Source organism: Ursus maritimus, unplaced genomic scaffold (genome assembly GCF_017311325.1).
Source record: "Ursus maritimus isolate PB19 unplaced genomic scaffold, ASM1731132v1 scaffold_18, whole genome shotgun sequence".
Classification (NCBI taxonomy): Eukaryota; Metazoa; Chordata; class Mammalia; order Carnivora; family Ursidae; genus Ursus; species Ursus maritimus.
In genome coordinates this window covers 7,666,191-7,685,835 of record NW_024424230.1, presented here as the reverse complement: position 1 = coordinate 7,685,835, position 19,645 = coordinate 7,666,191, and the positions used below count along the sequence as shown (strand labels likewise).

The window sequence follows — 19,645 nt, the reverse complement described above, 5'->3', positions numbered from 1 at the left end:
ATAATAATAATAATAATTTTTTTTAATTTTAAAAACTTGTTATCTAACACAATAAAAACTATTTCAGTTCATTCACCCAAGGTTTCTGAATGCTTTTATTCATCATAGCATCCTTTGAAGTAAGTCGTTTTGTCTTAAAATAGAGACTACTTTCTAGTTTGGGTTTTTTTTAGCTCATACAGCAGATTATTTTTAAAAGGCAACATAAATCATAAATGTTAGGTACAGCTTATTTAACAAAAGCAATTTATTTGAAGAGGATTTGGGATCTGTAAGCTACCTTAGAATTTTCATAAACCAAATAAGTGTATATTATGTCTGAAAAATAAAACAAAACTGTTCAGGAGTTAAAAACCATAGGTGATGGGCTCTGCTCTACTACTCCTTCCTCATGTGTATGTTTGACATTTTTCATAATTAAAAGTTTAAAACTTTAAGGGACTATCTTAGAAATAAGATACCAGAATGACCAAGTCCTTATTACTCTCCTCTAAGTCACTGGAGATAACTATCTTGTGGTTTCATGCCTAGCTGATAAGGGGCAAGCCAAGAACTTCAGTACTATCTCCTTTCGATCAGTTCAATCAGACCTTTTTGTCAGATCCATGGAACTATATTCTGTATGTCTGGTTTTAAGGATTTAATTATCATAGTTTATTCATCTGTCATAATGTATCATGCTTAGTTTAAAAGCCTCATTTCTCAACCACAAAAAGCAAATATTCCCATTCAAATTTCACTGGGCAAAAAACAAAATACCTGTATGAGAGATATGGTTCTCTTCTGAAAAGGAATCAGCTTTAATGAGAAACTACAAAGCAAGTCATCTGGACCAACAATAACTTTGTTTCAATGTGTATTCACATAAGCCTTATTTTATTCTTTAAAAAAATACACTTAACCAGTAGTAAAATAAATAAATCAGGAATTTTTTCAAGACTTTGATCAGCTATGATTAAGCCTTGCCTCTGTGGACTACATGCACAAATGCAGGCTCGGAGGGAACCCTGGTGAAGCTCTTCTCTTACAGAACTATGTATAGCTACATCATTGCTGTATTTACTACATCATACTGAAACTATACTGACCTAAGTGATAAAAACGGGACATATCATAATGTGTGAAATAACGTTAAGGCCATGCTTATTAAAAGGTAATGACAGCTAAAAATACTTGAAAAAAGCTTTTAAAAAAATCAATGAAATAAGACTCCATCTTAAAATATTGGGAAAAAGAAGGGCACTTGGGTGGCGCAGTTGGTTAGGTGACCAACTTTTGGTTTTCCCTCAGGTCATGATCTCAGAGTTGTGAGACTGAGCTTTGCATTGGGCTCTGCCCTCAGCACAGAGTCTGCCTGGGACTCTCTAACCCTCTCTCTCTCTCTGCCCCTCCCCCTCTCTAAAATAAATAAATAAATAAATAATTTTTTTAATTAAAAAAAATTTTCAGAAAGAGAGCCATATATTAAACCCAAAGAAGAAATAAATAAGCATAAGCAGAGGGGCGCCTGGGTGGCTCAGATGGTTAGGCGTCTGCCTTTGGCTCAAGTCATGATCCCAGAGTCCTGGGATCGAGTCCCGAGTCGGGCTCCCTGCTCGGTGGGGAGCCTGTTTCTCCCTCTCCCTCTGCTGTTCCCCCTGCTTGTACTCTCTCGCTCTCTCTGTCAAATAAATAAATAAAATCTTTAATAAAAAAAAAAGAAATAAGGAGAAGCAGAAATTAATAAAATGGTGAAAAACATTAAAGAGAGGATCAACAAAGTCAAATTCATTCTTTGAAAAGAATGGTAACAATAAAACATACAAACCTACCAGTAAGACCAATCAAGAAAACTAGAGGGAAGGAATAATTAATACCTGGAATGAAATGGGACCTCACTTTAGAACTGATATACCTTTAACGAATGAGCTGCATTGATGGATAATTTTAGAGCTATGAATTCAAAAATTTAGATGAAATTTTAGAAAAATATAACTTACTGACACAAAAAAATTGAAAATCTCAAAATTCTAGATTTAAATTAATTTCATTTCATTCAACTCATTTACAATCTTCCCCAGAAGAAAATACCAGGTCTGATTGCTTTATCATCAAATTCTACTAAACATTTAAGGAAGAAATAACCACCAATTCAAATCAACTATTTCAAAGGGGAAAAAAAGGTACATAAAAAAATTTATACATAAACGGTGGGCTAGGGGTGCCTGGGTGGCTCAGTCGTTAAGAGTCTGCGTTTGGCTCAGGTCATGATCCCAGCGTTCTGGGACTGAGCCCCGCATCGGGCTCCCTGCTCAGTGGGGAAGCCTGATACTCCCTCTCCCACTTCTCCTGCTTGTGTTCCCTCTCTCGCTGCCTCTGTCTCTGTCAAATAAATAAATAAAATCTTTAAATAAATAAATAAATAAATAAAAATAAATAAATGGTGGGCTAATTTTGATATTAAAACCTGACAAAAAGGGGCACCTGGGTGGCTCAATTGGTTAAGCATTTGCCTTGGGCTCAGATCATGATCCCAAGGATCCTGGGATCCAGCCCCAAACTGGGCACCCTGCTCAGTGGGGAGTCTGCTTCTCCCTCTCCTTCTGCCTGCTGCTCCGCCTGCTTGTGCTTTCTCTCTGGCACACATGCACTCTCTCTCATTCATTCATTCATTCATTCATAAATAAATAGATAAAAAAGTTTTATGAGAAAGAAGACATGCAATAATTCTAAAAGCATTCTCTGCATAAGAAAATTGGAAGAATTCTAAAAACATTACCAAGCCAAATCTTTTAATGCATAAAAGGAATAATACATCATAACCTAAGTTGAAATTCTCCCTGAAATGCAAGGTTGTTTAACATTTTAAAATGAATCCATCTAATCCACCACCTTAATAGGATATAGGAGAAAAATCTTATGTTTATCTTAAAAGATACAGAAAAAGCACTATACATCTATGATTTAAAAATAAAAAAAAAAACACTTAGTAAAGTAGGACTAGAAGGAAACTTCCTTAATCTTATTTTTCTTTAATTGAAAAAACTACCATAAATAGCATGATGAAAAGGTGAAAAATTAAAGGCCTTTCCTTTGAGTTTAGAAACAAGGATTGCTGGATAGATGGTTAATTTACAAAAACTGAATAAATTTCCAGATATTGAACAATACTTAGAAAATAAAATATCAAAAATTCATTTTCACTAAGAGACAAGAATATTCACTGAAGCAGGACCCAAAATTGCTCTAAATTAGAGTAAGAAGGGGCGCCTGGGTGGCACAGCGGTTAAGTGTCTGCCTTCGGCTCAGGGCGTGATCCCGGCGTTATGGGATCGAGCCCCACATCAGGCTCCTCTGCTATGAGCCTGCTTCTTCCTCTCCCACTCCCCCTGCTTGTGTTCCCTCTCTCACTGGCTGTCTCTATCTCTGTCGAATAAATAAATAAAATCTTTAAAGAAAAAATAAATAAATAAAATAAATAAATTAGAGTAAGAAAATCCAAATGTACTTCAACATTGTAGTGTACCGAATACTAGACAAAAATAAATTAACTCTACCTACGGGCAGCAGAATGAATAACTCTCCTAAGCATAATGATGAAAGAAAGCAGCCATATGATTTCATTTTACAAAATTTTAAAAATCAGGAATTATTCTTAATATGAACACATAATTGAGTGGTAAGACTACCAAGAAATGTAAACAAGTGATTACTGTAAAACTCAAAGTAACAACTACCTTTCAGGAGAGGAGTAGAGATCGAAAAGGGGTATCAGAAATGTTCCCAGGGTGCTGGCTATGTTCTATTTTTAGATCGGGGTGGTTCATTATGTGATGCCTGAACAATGTATTTAAGTTTTATGTTCTCCACATGTGTTGTATTTTACAAATAAAAAAGATAAATAGCATAAGTGAATAAATAAATTACCCTAATGAGGGGACTTAAATGTAAGCCTTAGTTTATTTTTCTTGCAAATTAGTGTATTCTGAAAGTGATCGTACATATTTGTTAACAAAAATCATTAAAACATTTAACCATTACGATGAACCATATGAACACTGAATAATAATCTGCATTAAATATAGTGATACATATAATGCACTTAACATTGTGCCCAGCACAAAGGGAGTGATCAATCAATCAATACTATAATAAATAGTAAATAGCTATTCTTTGGGGGTTGTTATTATTGTTGTTATAGTGACTGGTTATTTTTACTTACTTCAAGGAGACCTGATAAGTACTTTACACAAATTTCAAGTGGCTTTGTAAGAGGTGAATGTGAGCTCCAACCCGGGGATGCTGTGAGATGAGCCATCCCTCGTAAGGTCCTCTCAAGGGATGGCAGGCCATAGAAGTGAGGAGCATCCGTGACTCTCAGGCACTGGAGCAGTTTCAGAGCCAGCTGTGTTTGGAAAACATAAAGAAGTTCCAAGCACTTCCTGTGGATGTAAAGTAAGGGAAAAAAATCAACAAGAGAACAAGTGTGATGGGCTTAATGGGTTAACTTATTGATGGTAAAGGGTTACTAACAACTTAATAAGTCAGAAAAATATGAACGAGGAGAAATGGCAGTCTCAAACAAGATTTTTCAAGGAAAACATAGTTAAAATACCATCTAGGGTATATATGTAAAGGACCAATAACAATTACATTGAAAAATACATAAACAGATATTGGTATTAGCACCCAAAAATAAAATTTAAAAAGTTGGAATGGGAAATTAAATGCATACTTTAAATGAGTTTAATTGACACATATTAAATCTATACTTTCAATCATTAGATATCATTAAAATTGAATTTTTAATTAGCTGGCATTGTTTTCCCCTTTTAGAAAGCTAAAATAAAAAGGTATAATGAGCTTGACACACAATTTAAATACAACTGTCAGAAACAGAACAATCAAGAGAACATTTTTTATTAGAAAACAAAAACCCTGAAACTAATAAGTAGGCATGGGTACAAAGATGAAATTGTTGGAAGAAGTAACATCATTGTATAACAAAGCATCAAATAAAATTTGAAATTTCCTCAGTTTTACAGATTTTTAGACTCCAAAATTGACAACTGACTATACTTTTACTCATTCTGTCACAGTATTACAGGTGTATAGTTGTATGATTTTTAAAGATAATTTTCATATACCTGTCATCCAGCTGTTTTTAAAGTTTTAGAAACACACAGAACTTACACCAAAGCCTGAAAGTTATTTGTATAAATTCATATTTACATTAGTCAACAACAAAGTACAGCTGAACCTTGAACGACATGGAGGTTAGGGGCATTGACTCTCACGTACAATCAAAAATCCTCATATACTTTTTGACTCTCCAAAAATTCAACAAATAGCCTACTGTTGAACAGAAGCCTTACTGATAACACAAAGTCAATTAACATGTATTTTGTATATATATGTTATTATATACTGTTTTCTTACAATAAAGCAAACAAGAGAAAAGAAAGTATTTTTCTGTAAGTGAGCTCTATGCCCAACATGGGACCTGAACTCATAACCCTAAGATCAAAAGTCACATGCTCTACTGACTGAGCCAGCCAGGAGCCCCAAGAAAGGAAAATATTATTAAGAAAATCATAAAAAAAAATACATATACAATACTATACTGTATTTATCCCTAAAAAATCCATGTATAAGTGGACCCACATAGTTCAAACCTGTGTTATGCAAGGATCACTTGTAATCTAATTAATAGCATTAAAAATGTTCTTCTGGGTTTTTTTTAAGATTTTATTTATTTGTGAGAGCAAAAGAGAGAGCCAATGAGCAAGCGAACATGACTCGGGGGAGGGACAAAAGGAGAGGGAGAAGCAGGCTCCCCACTGAACAAGGAGCCCGATGTGGGGCTCAATCCCAGGACCCTGAATTACAATCTGAGCTGAAGGTAGATGCTTAACTGACTGAGCCACCCAGGCACCCCTGTTCTTCTGTTTTTTAAATTAACATAAAAGTCATTCTCATTTTCTGCTCCTTTTACCTTAACCGCTCCAAAAGAAAAACTATACCATCAAAGGGAATAGTGCCTCTGCAAATAACTAACCAATCCCAGTTCAACCTGGCACATCTGCCACCAGTTTCCTCTCCTGGTCCCTGTGAACCTTCCCCAAGCTCCACACCCAACTGGTCTCATCCTCCCTACACAAGTTCCTCTCAACATCCAAAGAACATTCACCCAAAGAACAGTCCATAGCACTGTTTCTCAAAGTCTAGCCCAAGGGACTACCTATGGAACTTATTTAATCGGTAGATTCCTGAGCTACTGATCTTAATATTTTAATAAGCCCCCCCCGAAGAGATTCTACATACATTCTACATACATTCCAAAGTCTACTATCAATGTTGTCCTTGTCTCCAGTACTTTAATGAGGCATAAATGCATGAGGTAAAATTCACAAATCTTACATATACACTACAGGATAGTTTACATATGTATATAATCATGTAACCACCAGGCATAACCACATATAAAACATTCTCAGTGCCTCAGAAGGTTCCTAGGTGACCCTCTTTAGTGAAATTTTTATTGACTTGTATTCTAAATTCACTAATCCTCTTTTATATTGTGTCTAGTCTGCTGCTAAGCCCATGCAATGAATTCTTTACTTCAGAAACTGTATTTGTCAGTTGCAGAATTAGTATTTAGTTCTTTTTTGCAGTCTCCATTTCTCTGCTATTGATATTCTACATATTTTTATTTATCTTGCCCATCTTTTCATCTAATATCTATTATATTTATATTGAAAATATCATTTATATCAATAAGCTTTAAAGTTCCTCTAATAGTTGACATTTGCGGGTCTGTTTCAAATGACTTTTTTCTCTTAATTACAGGAGACATTCTCCTACTTTTTTATAATTCTCTCCATTTGTGATTGTATGTCAAATATTTGTATACAAGAGCTACTGAAGGCAAAGTACATAATAGTTTTTCATAGAAATGGTTTGCCATTTGGTCACAAGATTTGGTTAGAGGGCTGATCTTTGAGATCTAGTCAGGTGTTGAGCTGAATTAGAGTTGTTTTGATACTTAGTTTGCTTCAAATGTCATGTGTGTGGGATCAGGTCTTTCCTTCCAGGAGAGATTTGGGATCTGAGCACAGGAAGACCTCATCAGATAAAATAACTTTTGTACACCAAAGGACACTATCCCGAGAGTGAAAACACAACCACAGAATGGAAGAACATTTTACAAATCATATTTGGTAAAAGACTTATGTCCAGAATATGTAAAGACGACTCAACAACAACAAGAAAAGCCAATGCAAAAACAGGCGAAGGACTTGAAGAGACATTTCTCCAGAGAAGATAACAAATAATCATTAAGCATATGAAAAGATGCTCAATATCATTTTTCATCAGGGAAATGGAATCAAAACCAAAACGATTTTAGTTTACACCATTAGGATGGCCATAATAAGAAATTTTAGGGAAGATGTTCAGAAATCAGAACACTCATACATTGCTAGTGGGAATGTAAAATGGTATAGCTGCTATGGAAAACAATTTGGCACTTCCTCAAAAAAGTAATCATAGAGTTACCATATGGACCAGTAATTCTAGTCGTAAGTATATACGGGAGAATTAAAAACGTGTGTTCACATAAAACTTGTACACAAATGTTCATAGCTGCACTATGCACAATAATCAAAGGTAGAAACAACCCACATGTCCACCAACAGAAAATGGATAAACAGAATGTGGTGTATCTGTACATGGAATATTAATCAGCTATAGGAGGAAACAAGCACTGATATGTGCTGTAATACGGATGGACCTTGAAAAACAATGTGAAATCAGACAGAAAAGATCACATATGTCTGATTCCATTTATGTAAAATGTCCAGAATAAGCAAATTCAGAGAGACAGAATGCCACAGGCTTGAGTAAAGGGTAAATGAGGAGGAACTGCTTAATGGGTACAAAGTTTATTTTCAGAGTAATGAAAATATTCTGGAATTAAATAATGACAGTCGAACAACATTGTGAACATATTAAAACCACTCAACAGTATACTTTAAAACGATTAAAATAGTAAATTTTATCTAATTAAAAAAATTTTAAGTCAGAATTACAGATATACACTTGAAAATCATCTATGTAAAAACAGACATAAAGTCATAGAAATGGGTATAATTGCTCAGAGAATTAAGAGAGGACCAAGACCTAAAACCTAGAGACAGCAAAATACTGTGTGTGTGTGTGTGTGTGTGTGTGTGTGTGTGTGTGTGAAATTACAATCAGGCTATACCAGAGATTCCATTGAAATAAAAACAAACAGACCACAACTGACTATTACTGAATTCTTTCTTCCTTGACTTGAAACAAGTAAAAACTAAGATTCTTTGGAAATCAAAAGGAAACTAGGTTCTATATCAATGTCCCGAAAACTTCAACAACAAACGGTACCTGTCGGTAACTGCCATGAAACTCAGCAGCAAGGTATTGAAAAAAGCAATCAGTTCTTTCTGGAGTTGTTGCCTGACGGCAGTCCGGATATCATCTGTTTCCTCTCGTGCTTGTGACTCCGTCAAAACTAGCAGGTCTAGTAGTGGGTTTGGACTCTAAAAAATAATATTTGTAAAAAACGTATTAACTCTCTAATTGAGCTGTGTTGTTTCCTACAAAGATTTTTGTTACATATCGTGTTCTGGATTACCTAAGAGTTATATTACCTAGCCAGTAGGTATGGGTCTCTAGTGCATCAATAGAGATGCTATGTTCTAAACTCAAAAGGAGCTTCATATGTTATCTTGACAAAAGAACAGCACACCTATTATAGAAAACGGAGTATAATATAGAGAAGCACGATCAGAAAAATGAAAACCACACATGATCACACAGAGATAGCCGCTATTAGTGTACTGGTGCACACTCTTCTTTTTGTGTGCGTACAGACATAAACACAATTATAATTCCATATTTTTACCAAAACTGAGATCAAGTGAAAAAACCCACCACTGTTATACCTTTTTAAACTTAGTATTATCAGTATTTTTTCAAAAAAATTATTTTAATATTTGATTATTTTTCAATCATGAGGATTTACCACACCAACTATCAAAGGAATCGGTGATTTCTAATTTTGCTGAACTGTGCACTGGGTGTTCAACTCTGATTACATGTGTGAATTTTAAGCAATAATATTATTAAATCAAATAGCTTTAATAGTTTTACAGATGGGCAAACAGGGGTTTATAAAAAGGTTACATAACTTGCCCAAAGTTACACGAATGAACAAAGCAAGGATTCAACCTGAGTATCATCTTACTTCAAAGCTATTTAATATTCTGTCCCCCATATTATGTCACATCAATCCTACTATTACAACATACAAAAAGAGATAAAATCAAAATGTAATTACTATTGTTATGAAATCTTTCACCTAAACAACTCAATTCAAAAATAATTGCATTCTTTTTGCAGAAATGAAAAAAATGGGAAGAAAATTCTAGGTTGTTTATATTATGCAGTACATACAGAATACTTCAATTGGGTACACACAATTATAAAGACTACAACTGAGAGTAGAAAGTACTGGGGACAGATGTTTTGCTTTTAACTTACTTTACTATGTTTCACACCTAAGCAGCACTTTTTTTCAGCCTTCCTTTCATCCTGAACAAGAAGTACCTCATTTGGATCAAATAAAATTACATAAAACATGACTACAACGTCTATGTTTTATATAGGAATAAAACAATCAAAATACATATTTAATAAAATCATAAAAATAAATATACATACTCTATAGTATTCTTAGACCCAAAAAGCCAAAGGCTGACTTATACCCACCTTCCCTCCAACTTTCATAAATACTGACAAAATAAGAAAGTGGTTTTTAATGTAAACTCCATCTTGGTAAAATATAATTCTACTATCAGGAATTATTAATCCTGATATACCCATACAAATTAAATAGAAACTCCTGATTGATAGATTAATATAAAGTTACAGTATGTATACACCTAAAACTAAAATTCTTCCCAAAAATCTCATTGTTAATAACTTGTTTATGCTAGTACTTGCTGAGACTTTTTCCCTTTCTAACACATTTTAGATTTACAAGCTAATATTAAGATTCAGTGAACCTCAACAACACCACTTCTAAAATATGGGATGAATTACCATTCCTCACATACAACAGAGAGAAGAGATGTCTCTCTACTGATGCCTACTGATCTCAAGTGCTTAATCATACGTGAAGGTTTTATCTTTAGATGTTAGTATTCAATCCCAATTTTAAACCAACTACCATTACCATTACTTTGTCACCGCCACCTCCAAAAAGCAACAATTTCTACAATGAGGGCCCATTTTCTTTACCCACACAGTCACCACTCATCACATCCACTTTACCATCCATCAGCAACCTACAACAATAGGACATCCAATGCCCTCCATGAACTCTGAGTGCACATGTGCCTGTGAAAGTCAGCCAACAAAGACAGACATACGCTGTTTAGTTTTGAATAGCCTCCCCCCCCAAAAAAATTATGGCCCCACTTTAATGACCTTCCATCAAAAAACTCATTCTGAAAAAAAGGTATTCAAACTCAGCACTTCTAGGTTATTTTATATATATTAATAAAATTATCATTACATTAAAATGTAAATTAGTGGTGTCATAAATTCCTAACGTGCCTAAAATGTTTGTAATAAATGGATGTTCTGATAAAACATACAAATTTTTCACAAGAGAAAGTTTCTCAATCTTCCCTCAGTAAGTTAGCTGATTTTTCTTTATACTTTCTATTCGCATTCTTCTGCCTGATCAAGTATTCAAGTATTTTGCCTAATTTTACTGGGTTTTGCCATGGCTTTCATATACTTTTTCACATTATGTCCATATATTCAAAACAATTCCTTTGGAAATACTATCTTACTGCCTTCTTCAATCATCTCTCACTTATTTTACCCATTTTAGATGATTAAACGGCATTTGACTTTATACTGAATGTTACTCTTTGCGTAACACTTAATCATTTAATCCTTGCAGCAAGACAGAGAGTAAACTCTCTTAATAGTGGATGCTTAAGTCCACTGCTCACCTTTGGCTCACTCTATTGTTATTTATAACAGCAAGTAAAAGCTTTCCAAAGACAGCCCTGATACCATACAAAGTCAAATAAATGTATTTAATTATACCAAAAATCCTTCTCTAAAACTGCATTAAAATTACAGTACAATCATGTAGAAATTTCATTTTAATTTCAAAACTATCAATAAATTATACGATATGCATTATCATTGCTTCTTGGCCTTTTGCCTAAGATCAAGTGTATACAATATGCATCAGCACTCACGACATACTATAAAATTCATAATAAATGTAAAGTTTTAACTATAGTTACATAATTTAGGTAAATATATTTTAATATGCATCATTATTTTTCTACTGTATATACCACGTAGAAAGTCTTCTAAGCAAACATTCAATTATTACACAGAGTTTCAAGAAAAGATTCTACCTAAGCCCACTATAACTGCTATTTCCACAACCCAAAGCAACCATAACTCTTGGAATACAAGAACTTCAACATAAGGAGGAGACTGTTTTAGAAATTATTCTTTTTTAAAAAAGACTAAAAAGATTATGAAGTTATAAAAAATTTATAGATCAAAAATCGATTTATCAAAAAACTCAGAGGAAAAGCTTCGTAAGACTCTTTTAATAATATTTTAATATCCAATCTCTAAAATATTTAAGCATGCCTAAAAGCTGAAGGAGGAACTACAGTAACATAAGTTTTTACTGTTTTGCTTTATTAAAAATGGTCAGAAAATAACTGCTTCCAAATGCTTTAAGTTTTTTAACAATTAAATGATACAAGAAAATCAAAGTACAGTAAATATGGTACTTCGAAATCATCCTCAAGAACATAACAGGAGAGTAAAACTGATAAGTCTATGTATTCTGGGAGTTCAATCATCTTATTAAGGTTTCACTTATTAATTATGTACTTTAAGGAAGTTAGTCCATCATCTCTCATTTGTGTTATAAATATTTTTCTCAGTTTATCATGTCTTTTTAACTATATTTAAAGTATTTCTTGCCATACATACAGAAGCCAATAAAACTCACAGATAAATACCCTCCCATTGGATAAGTATTTCATTGTTAAGTTATATAAATTGAAAATAAAGTTAATCTGAAAGAAAAAATGGCCAGAGAAAAATATAAAAAATGAAGTTTACTAAAGAAAAACTTGCTATGATAATTTAAGAGTGTAGTTCTGCAGAAAACATAGGCATATCAAAGAACATAATACAAAATCCAATCAGAGTCATGTACATATAGGACCTTGTTTATGGTATTTTGGACTTATTTTATGTTCCTATCCGATCTACCCCTTTCATCTCCTAGCTTCGGTTAGTTATGTTATTTCTGCTTTTCATCTTTCATAACATTTAAATTGCATTCCAGGACCATAATTTCCACACTTAGTCATAGTCCTACAGGTGCGTGTATGAGAGTGACTGAGAGAGAGAGAGAGAGAGAGAGAGAGACAGAGAGCTGCCTTCTCCACCACCTTGCCCGTTACCACTCTAGGCCAAGCCATCATCATCCTTCCCCTGGGTTACTGTAGGCCTCCCAGCCTCCACCCATGCCACCTATGGTTCCAGAGACAGCTGCTACCATGATCTTCTTAAACTTAAGTCACATCATGTAACTCTTCTGCTCACAACCCTCCACCAGCTTCCTCTCTCATGTAGGTTAAGCACCATAGCCTACAAGGTTCTATTTGAGCTTGATTCTTAATATCCTCCTGATCTCATCTCCTACTCTATTCATCCTGTTGCTGCCACATGGACCTCTAGTTGTTTTTCAAACATGGCCCTGACAACTAAATGCTTTTGCATTGTTTTCCTCTCTGGCGAGAACACTCTTCCCTTCGATACCTATAGGGCTGACTCCCGCACTTAACTCAGTGCCCTGGCCAAATGTTAGTCAAAGAGGTGAGCCTTCTCTGACCATAATGTCTAAAGTAGCATACCACCACGCCTGCCTAGCCTGCCTTCTTATCTATGTTTCCTTATCACATTTATTGCTCCCACCTGCAGAACATGTGTGTTTTCTGTCCATTCCACCCCACTAGAATGTACTCCATGAGGACAGGTTTTTTTGTCTTATTCACCGTCATGTTATTTTTATGTAGTCATATTTACAGATTTCTTTCTTTATAAGTTCTACCTTACCTAACTTCGTGGAAAAATCTTCTCTACTCCAAAGTTTTAAGTAAACACTTTCATACAACATGAAGACTACTTTACTAAACACGGGCTATATAGAAATTACGTTTTTTCATTATATAGCATTATTAATTTTTACAAATAAATCATATCTCAGACCTAAAATCCAATTCCTTAATAACACTTACATGTCTAAGAAGTAATTCTAGAAGCCAGTTTAGAAGTTCTACTGATGAGTTTTTTCTTTGTTCCTTCAATAACTTATTTAAAAAATGTATGATATCTATTAGCAGCTTCTCATCTTCAGTGCAAGCAGGAAGCACCTGTAAAAACCTACAATAAAAAAGACAATTATGGTTTCTAGCTCTTTACAGTAAGTGGTGTGCTGATGAATATTTAACAATCAGGTAAGGGGTGGGATGATTTCTTGTGATTGCCAATTTTGGTAGTGTAAATATTCCCCCATTGCCGACTGCAAGCCACCCACATAACACACAGTTGTGGACAGACACACAGCAGCACACCATTATATGGCATTTTCACAACACAGATATAATAGGCACAAATAACCGCAAGAACACAGGTATCAGTAAAATGTAAAATAATCAGGAAGTGATGATATTTGCAAAAAAATATTGCATATTTTTCTTATAATTTATTTAACTAAGTTTGTGCAATTTCATTTTTAAGAATGGCTGTGTTTTAACAACTAACTTACAAAAATCCTGATATTCAACTGCCAGCTCTCTCACAAGGAAGTATTGGCTGATTCCAACACACACCAATGGAAAAGCCAATTAGGTATCTGAATTGTCAGAGATCCATTTTGAGTTCACATTTCGGAAATTCATTTAACCTCACATTTTGAAAACTGCACACATTATGTTTAATAGAAAGTTATACATCTTACACTAAATTTACATGAAGATTAACATGTAAAACTGCTGGCAGTCTATTTGTTTCAAATGCAGCCATCTGCTACCAGTTAAACATGTTAAATTTACAAGCTAGGGCCTTCCCAATAACTACAAAGGATCTCCACATGGCAATCAACTTCGTGAAATTCAGGGTAAAAAGAAAAATGAGATAATTTTCTTAAAAACAAAACAAAAGCAAAACAAAACAGCCCACTGCAGGTGTACCAAACCTATTAGTCAATCCACTGATGTCTCTCTCGGCTCTCTTATAATGTGGACAGGAATAAACATTCACTTTGTTCAACCATGTCTTATCCTAATCATCTACTTTTGTGAGCTAGCAAAATAAAATTTTTACAATCGGATATAAAAACTGTGCTGTTTATTATTAATTTCCAAACGCAGTGATTTCGAAATTTTTTCTCTTTTGCTATGATTAGATATTTACTACACGTAATAAAAATCCCAGAGTTTTTCTTACTGAAAAAAACATTTCTCTAATGACAGCAACAAGAAGAATACATGCTCTTATCTTCAAAGATGTGGAGATAAACCCAAATATGATTCAATCCTGCTCTTTGAAACTGGAAGCCTTAAGCTGTATATACTGACCTGTTCAGTGTGGTGTGCCAAGACAAGGACTTCAAGGTAACCCCACATGGGCCAGCACCACCCTTTAAAGACAATCTGTCATTCAGAAGATAAAAACTCATCCTCGTGACAGCAGCCCTCACTTCCCTGTGGGCTGCAGCCTCGACAATGGAATGAAGACAGTCCTTCAGCCCACTAGCTGTGTGTGTCATCTTCAGAGCAAGGGTGTCCTCTGTGGATAACTTCAATGTATCTGAAAATCTAAACAAAAAGAAACAAAGGAAGAACAACATAAAACTATTTAAATAAAAGCTCATATTTATGTTTATTATAAACTCTCTCCAAAAAATTCTGTTTTATCTTCATTTTAAAGGCTGACTCGGGGCCAAAAGAAAATCTGGTATATATTTGTCAATTAGAGTTTTACGCTACCATCCGAAGCATTTGTACTGACATTTTCCTGCTTACAGAAACATAACTTTTATTCAAACAAGAAAGAAATGACAGATCAGAATATTAAGATATTCCAAAATAATCTTCATCATCATCATAGTAATAATAACATTTATACATTAACTCACTGAACTTTGACTCTAATCCAGATTACTTTTCCTAGAGATTTATGCGTATTAACTAACCAAACTTGAGGTGCCTCGGTGGCTCAGTTGATTAAGGTCTCACTCTTGATTTCAGCTAACTTCATGATCTCAGGGTCATGAGATCGAGCCCTATGTCAGGCTCCGTGCTGGGTATAGAACCTGCTTAATATTCTCTCTCTGCTCTCCCTCTACACCTCCCTGCCCCCCAGCCCCCCATCCCACTTGTGTGTGTGCACCCTCTCTCTAAAAAAAAAATAAAATAAAAATTTTAAAAATAACTAACAAAACTTTATATAATCTCTAAAACAGCATAGAGCACATGCTTTTTAATTTAAATTTCCTTGTGTGATAGTTTCTAAAAAATAATGAACACATGTAATCTTTAAAACAAAGTAAAAATTATAATCTTCAGTGGAAAAACAGAATCAGATGATAATAAGTAAAAAAGCCACTTGACCTAAAGGAAAAAGAAAATCGAACTAGTTACTTATAATTAGTTAAATATGAACACTTTTTCAACTAAACATAACAGCTTACTCTTGGATTTTAGGTTCAGAATTCATTTGCTTCAACAGATTATCACTCCCATGATACCAGGACAAATTCCAAGCTATTCTCAGCATGTCTGAGACCGGCTTCAAGGCCAAACAATCAGCAGATAATGGCAAAACTATGGAATAAGGACTCACAGCGTGGTGGCCAACTACATGCACTGGCAGATGATACCTAAAGAAAACGTAAACAAGTAGTTACGAACTTAGAAATTTTTAAACACTACTATAAACGGATGAGCTATAAATGAGGGCAAGTTCTCACAATAGTATGGAGATCACTCTCAGAGCCCCTATTTTGAACAGTTATCATGCTGTACATAGTATTTCATTTATTCTTTTGCCATCCTCTAAACTCCCAAAAATACTTTTTATTTATTTATTTATTTGGCTTATTATAACATCTTTATTATGGAAGGGGATTGCAAGGTGAGAAGTTGTTCTGATCTCTACAGGGCTCCTCATGAGTTCTTTTTTTTTTTAATTCTTTATATATTTTATTTTATTTTTATTTTTTATAATAATATCTTTTTATTATATTTGTTAGTCACCATACAGTACATCCCTGGTTTTTTATGTAAAGTTCCATGATTTCATTAGTTGTATATATATTTGCAAATGACACCACAGATGAAAGACTGGTATCCAAGATCTACAAAGAACTTCTCAAACTCAATACACAAGAAACAAATAAACAAATCATAAAATGGGCAGAAGATATGAACAGACACTTTTCCAATGAAGACATACAAATGGCTAACAGACACATGAAAAAATGTCAGTCTTGTTGGTTTTGGCTTTGTCCTGGGTAACATAAGAAGCTGGCCAAGGTTCATATGCACCCCAATGTTCATAGCAGCATTGTCCACAATAGCTAAATCGTGGAAGGAGCCGAGATGCCCTTCAACAGATGACTGGATTAAGAAGATGTGGTCCATATATACAATGGAATATTACTCAGCTATCAAAAAGAACGATTTCTCAACATTTGCTGCAACATGGACGGCACTGGAGGAGATAATGCTAAGTGAAATAAGTCAAGCAGAGAAAGACAACTATCATATGGTTTCACTCATCTATGGAACATAAGAAGTAGGAAGATCGGTAGGAGAAGAAATGAATAAAGAAAGGGGGGATAATCAGAAGGGGGAATGAAGCATGAGAGACTATGGACTCTGAGAAACCAAAAATACTTTTAAACTCTTGCGTGAAGACTTCTTTATTCTGTGTTGTATTAGAGTTGTTCGCAGAGATGACTAAAGCCCCTTCAGGTCAAGGCCTGTGGCTACACGGAGCCACTCATAAAAGCTAGATCATGAGTGCCTACTTTATGCCAAACACTGTGTATTAACCACCATTCATTCAGTTATATGCACAGCACTGATACCCATTGTACAGATGATCAAAATGAGTAGTAAAGAGACTAAATGAATTGCCTTATGTTCACAGGAATCACTAAATGACAAAATCACAACTTAATATTTTTACCTGCACACAGCTGTATCATCAATAAACTCAACCACTACGTGTCACCAAGAAGACCCAGAAATATTTTTAGATCTAAGAACAGACGCAATAGCAACAGCTCTTAAACCAGTCCAAATTAATTTAATAGTGTTTAACAGGACAGTAATGTCTAGCACATTCACAAGTTAAAAAAAAAAATTTTTGCTAAAAAAAAATATCCTAAACCCCTAATTCACATATTTGTGACTAATATTAGATAAATACAATTGGGTAAGATTTCTCAGGGCAACTTTACTGTGCTTTTTCATTTTATGTGTCTCAATAAACAAGCTATGGGAGAGTTCTACATATAAATCAGGCTGATTAGTTTAAGAAAATACTTTTTAAAAATTGAAATTTTCCACAAAAGTAACCAAGAATCCTTAGATAAATGGTTAACTCTAGGTCTCAGATAGGGAAATGAAAGGTGATTCTTGGATATTTCTTTGTGCTAGAACATAAGAAAATACTAACAGGTTTGTGGGGCCTTGACAAGCACGGAGCCCACCTGAAAGGACTTGCACTGAATAAAAAATGACAAGCAACTGATCAATGGGGAATTCTTTAGTACATTAGAAAATGAACTGCAAATTAAGCCTAAAGAACAAGAAGGAAGAAAGGAATGAAAAGTGCAGGGTAATACATCACAACCAGTTTGAAAAACCAGTATACATCCACCAGACAGGCAACAATTTTTAAAATGACAACATTACTGTGAGTAGAGGAGTAACAAAACCCTTGGCTCTTCTCTATGGACAAATTTTATCTTGAGCTAATTCTGGCCCTTCGCCCCAGGACAACCAAATAGATATGGAATGTCAACAATATCACTAAGCTGTTGTTTGTACTTACAATAAAAATGACTCTCAGGTCTGGGCTGGGAGGTGTGGGAATAAACCGTAAATGCATGATGGGAAGCCACAGCTCCGAGCAACCCTGAGTGTTGCAGCTCTTTTGTGGGGTCCTGGAAACTACGCCTATGGCACACTTAACTAAAGAAGTTATTTCCTACCAGTACATGAGTCTTCTAAGCCAAGACAGCTCCCAGCACCCACACATGTAATCTCATTCCAAGCAAGACCTATTATAGTTGTGTGAGTTTGATTAATTAGCCAAATCTAAAGATCATGAAGAGTGGGTGATGTCTGCAAACAAGGAATTTCACTCTTAACAACATATTTAAAAGGAACTCTTACACACTATACCAGGAAACATACACATGTTTACAGTAGTGGATACAGGGACAAAAACCCAGAATCCACCCAAATACCTTCTGACTGGAGAATGAATAAATTGTGGTGAATAAATTCAACAATAGAATATTATACAGCTATGAAAATGATTACAGTACATGTAATAACTTCTACCAAATTATGGAATGTTATTTTTAAATTAATCATAGTTTTATCAAGACACGATTTACTTATTTTAAAATACACAGATTTTCAATTTATATATAGCCTGATGAATTTTACATTTGTAATCATTTGTGTGACCATCACTCAGAATAAAATCCAGAACGTTTCCAACATGGACGGCACTGGAGGAGATAATGTTAAGTGAAATAAGTCAAGCAGAGAAAGACAATTATCATACGGTTTCTCTCATCTATGGAACATAAGAAGTAGGAAGATCAGTAGGAGAAGAAAGGGATAACGAAAGGGGGGGTAATTAGAAGGGGGAATGAAGCATGAGAGACTATGGACTCTGAGAAACAAACAGGGCTTCAGAGGGGAGGGGGGTGGGGGAATGGGATAGGCTGGTGATGGGTAGTAAGGAGGGCACATATTGCATGGTGCACTGGGTGTTATATGCAACTAATGAATCATCGAACTTTACATCAAAAACCAGGGATGTACTGTATGGTGACTAACATAATATAATAAAAAATATTATTATAATAAAAAAATAAAATAAAAAGGCAACCAAATTAAAAAAAAAATATCCAGAATGTTTCCATCCCTTTGGAAAGTTTCTTTGTTCCCTTTTTGTGTCAATTACTCCCCTTGCTCTCCTCCAAGAGGTAATTACTATTTTGGATATAGTTGGAAAAATTGGATCATGTTACAGAATTATTTTTAATTTTCTTAGATGTGATCGTGCATGGTACAGTGGTTATATAGGAAAATGCCCTTAATTTAAGGAGGTACATGCTGGGATAATTAGGAGGGAAGTAAAATTATGTCTGAAACTTATTTTCAAATGCATCACAGAAAAATTACATCTAAACAAATAAATGCATTGAGAGAAAGAGAGAAAAAGAAACTAAGCCCATGTGTTAACAACTGCTGAA

The 19,645-nt window shown here is 34.6% G+C and overlaps 1 protein-coding gene across 1 annotated transcript in view; it reads right to left on the bottom strand.

Moving 5' to 3' along the window:
* The window catches only part of RTTN (rotatin), a 144,141-nt gene that overhangs the window by 70,287 nt on the left and 54,209 nt on the right, over positions 1-19,645 (bottom strand). Inside the window, exons 24-28 of the mRNA XM_040632443.1 lie at positions 15,833-16,021; positions 14,718-14,957; positions 13,377-13,521; positions 8,404-8,558; positions 4,202-4,421 (exon numbers count right to left, since the gene is read on the bottom strand). Coding sequence (XP_040488377.1) covers positions 4,202-4,421; positions 8,404-8,558; positions 13,377-13,521; positions 14,718-14,957; positions 15,833-16,021 — 949 coding nt within the window. The remainder of the gene's footprint in view (positions 1-4,201; positions 4,422-8,403; positions 8,559-13,376; positions 13,522-14,717; positions 14,958-15,832; positions 16,022-19,645) is intronic.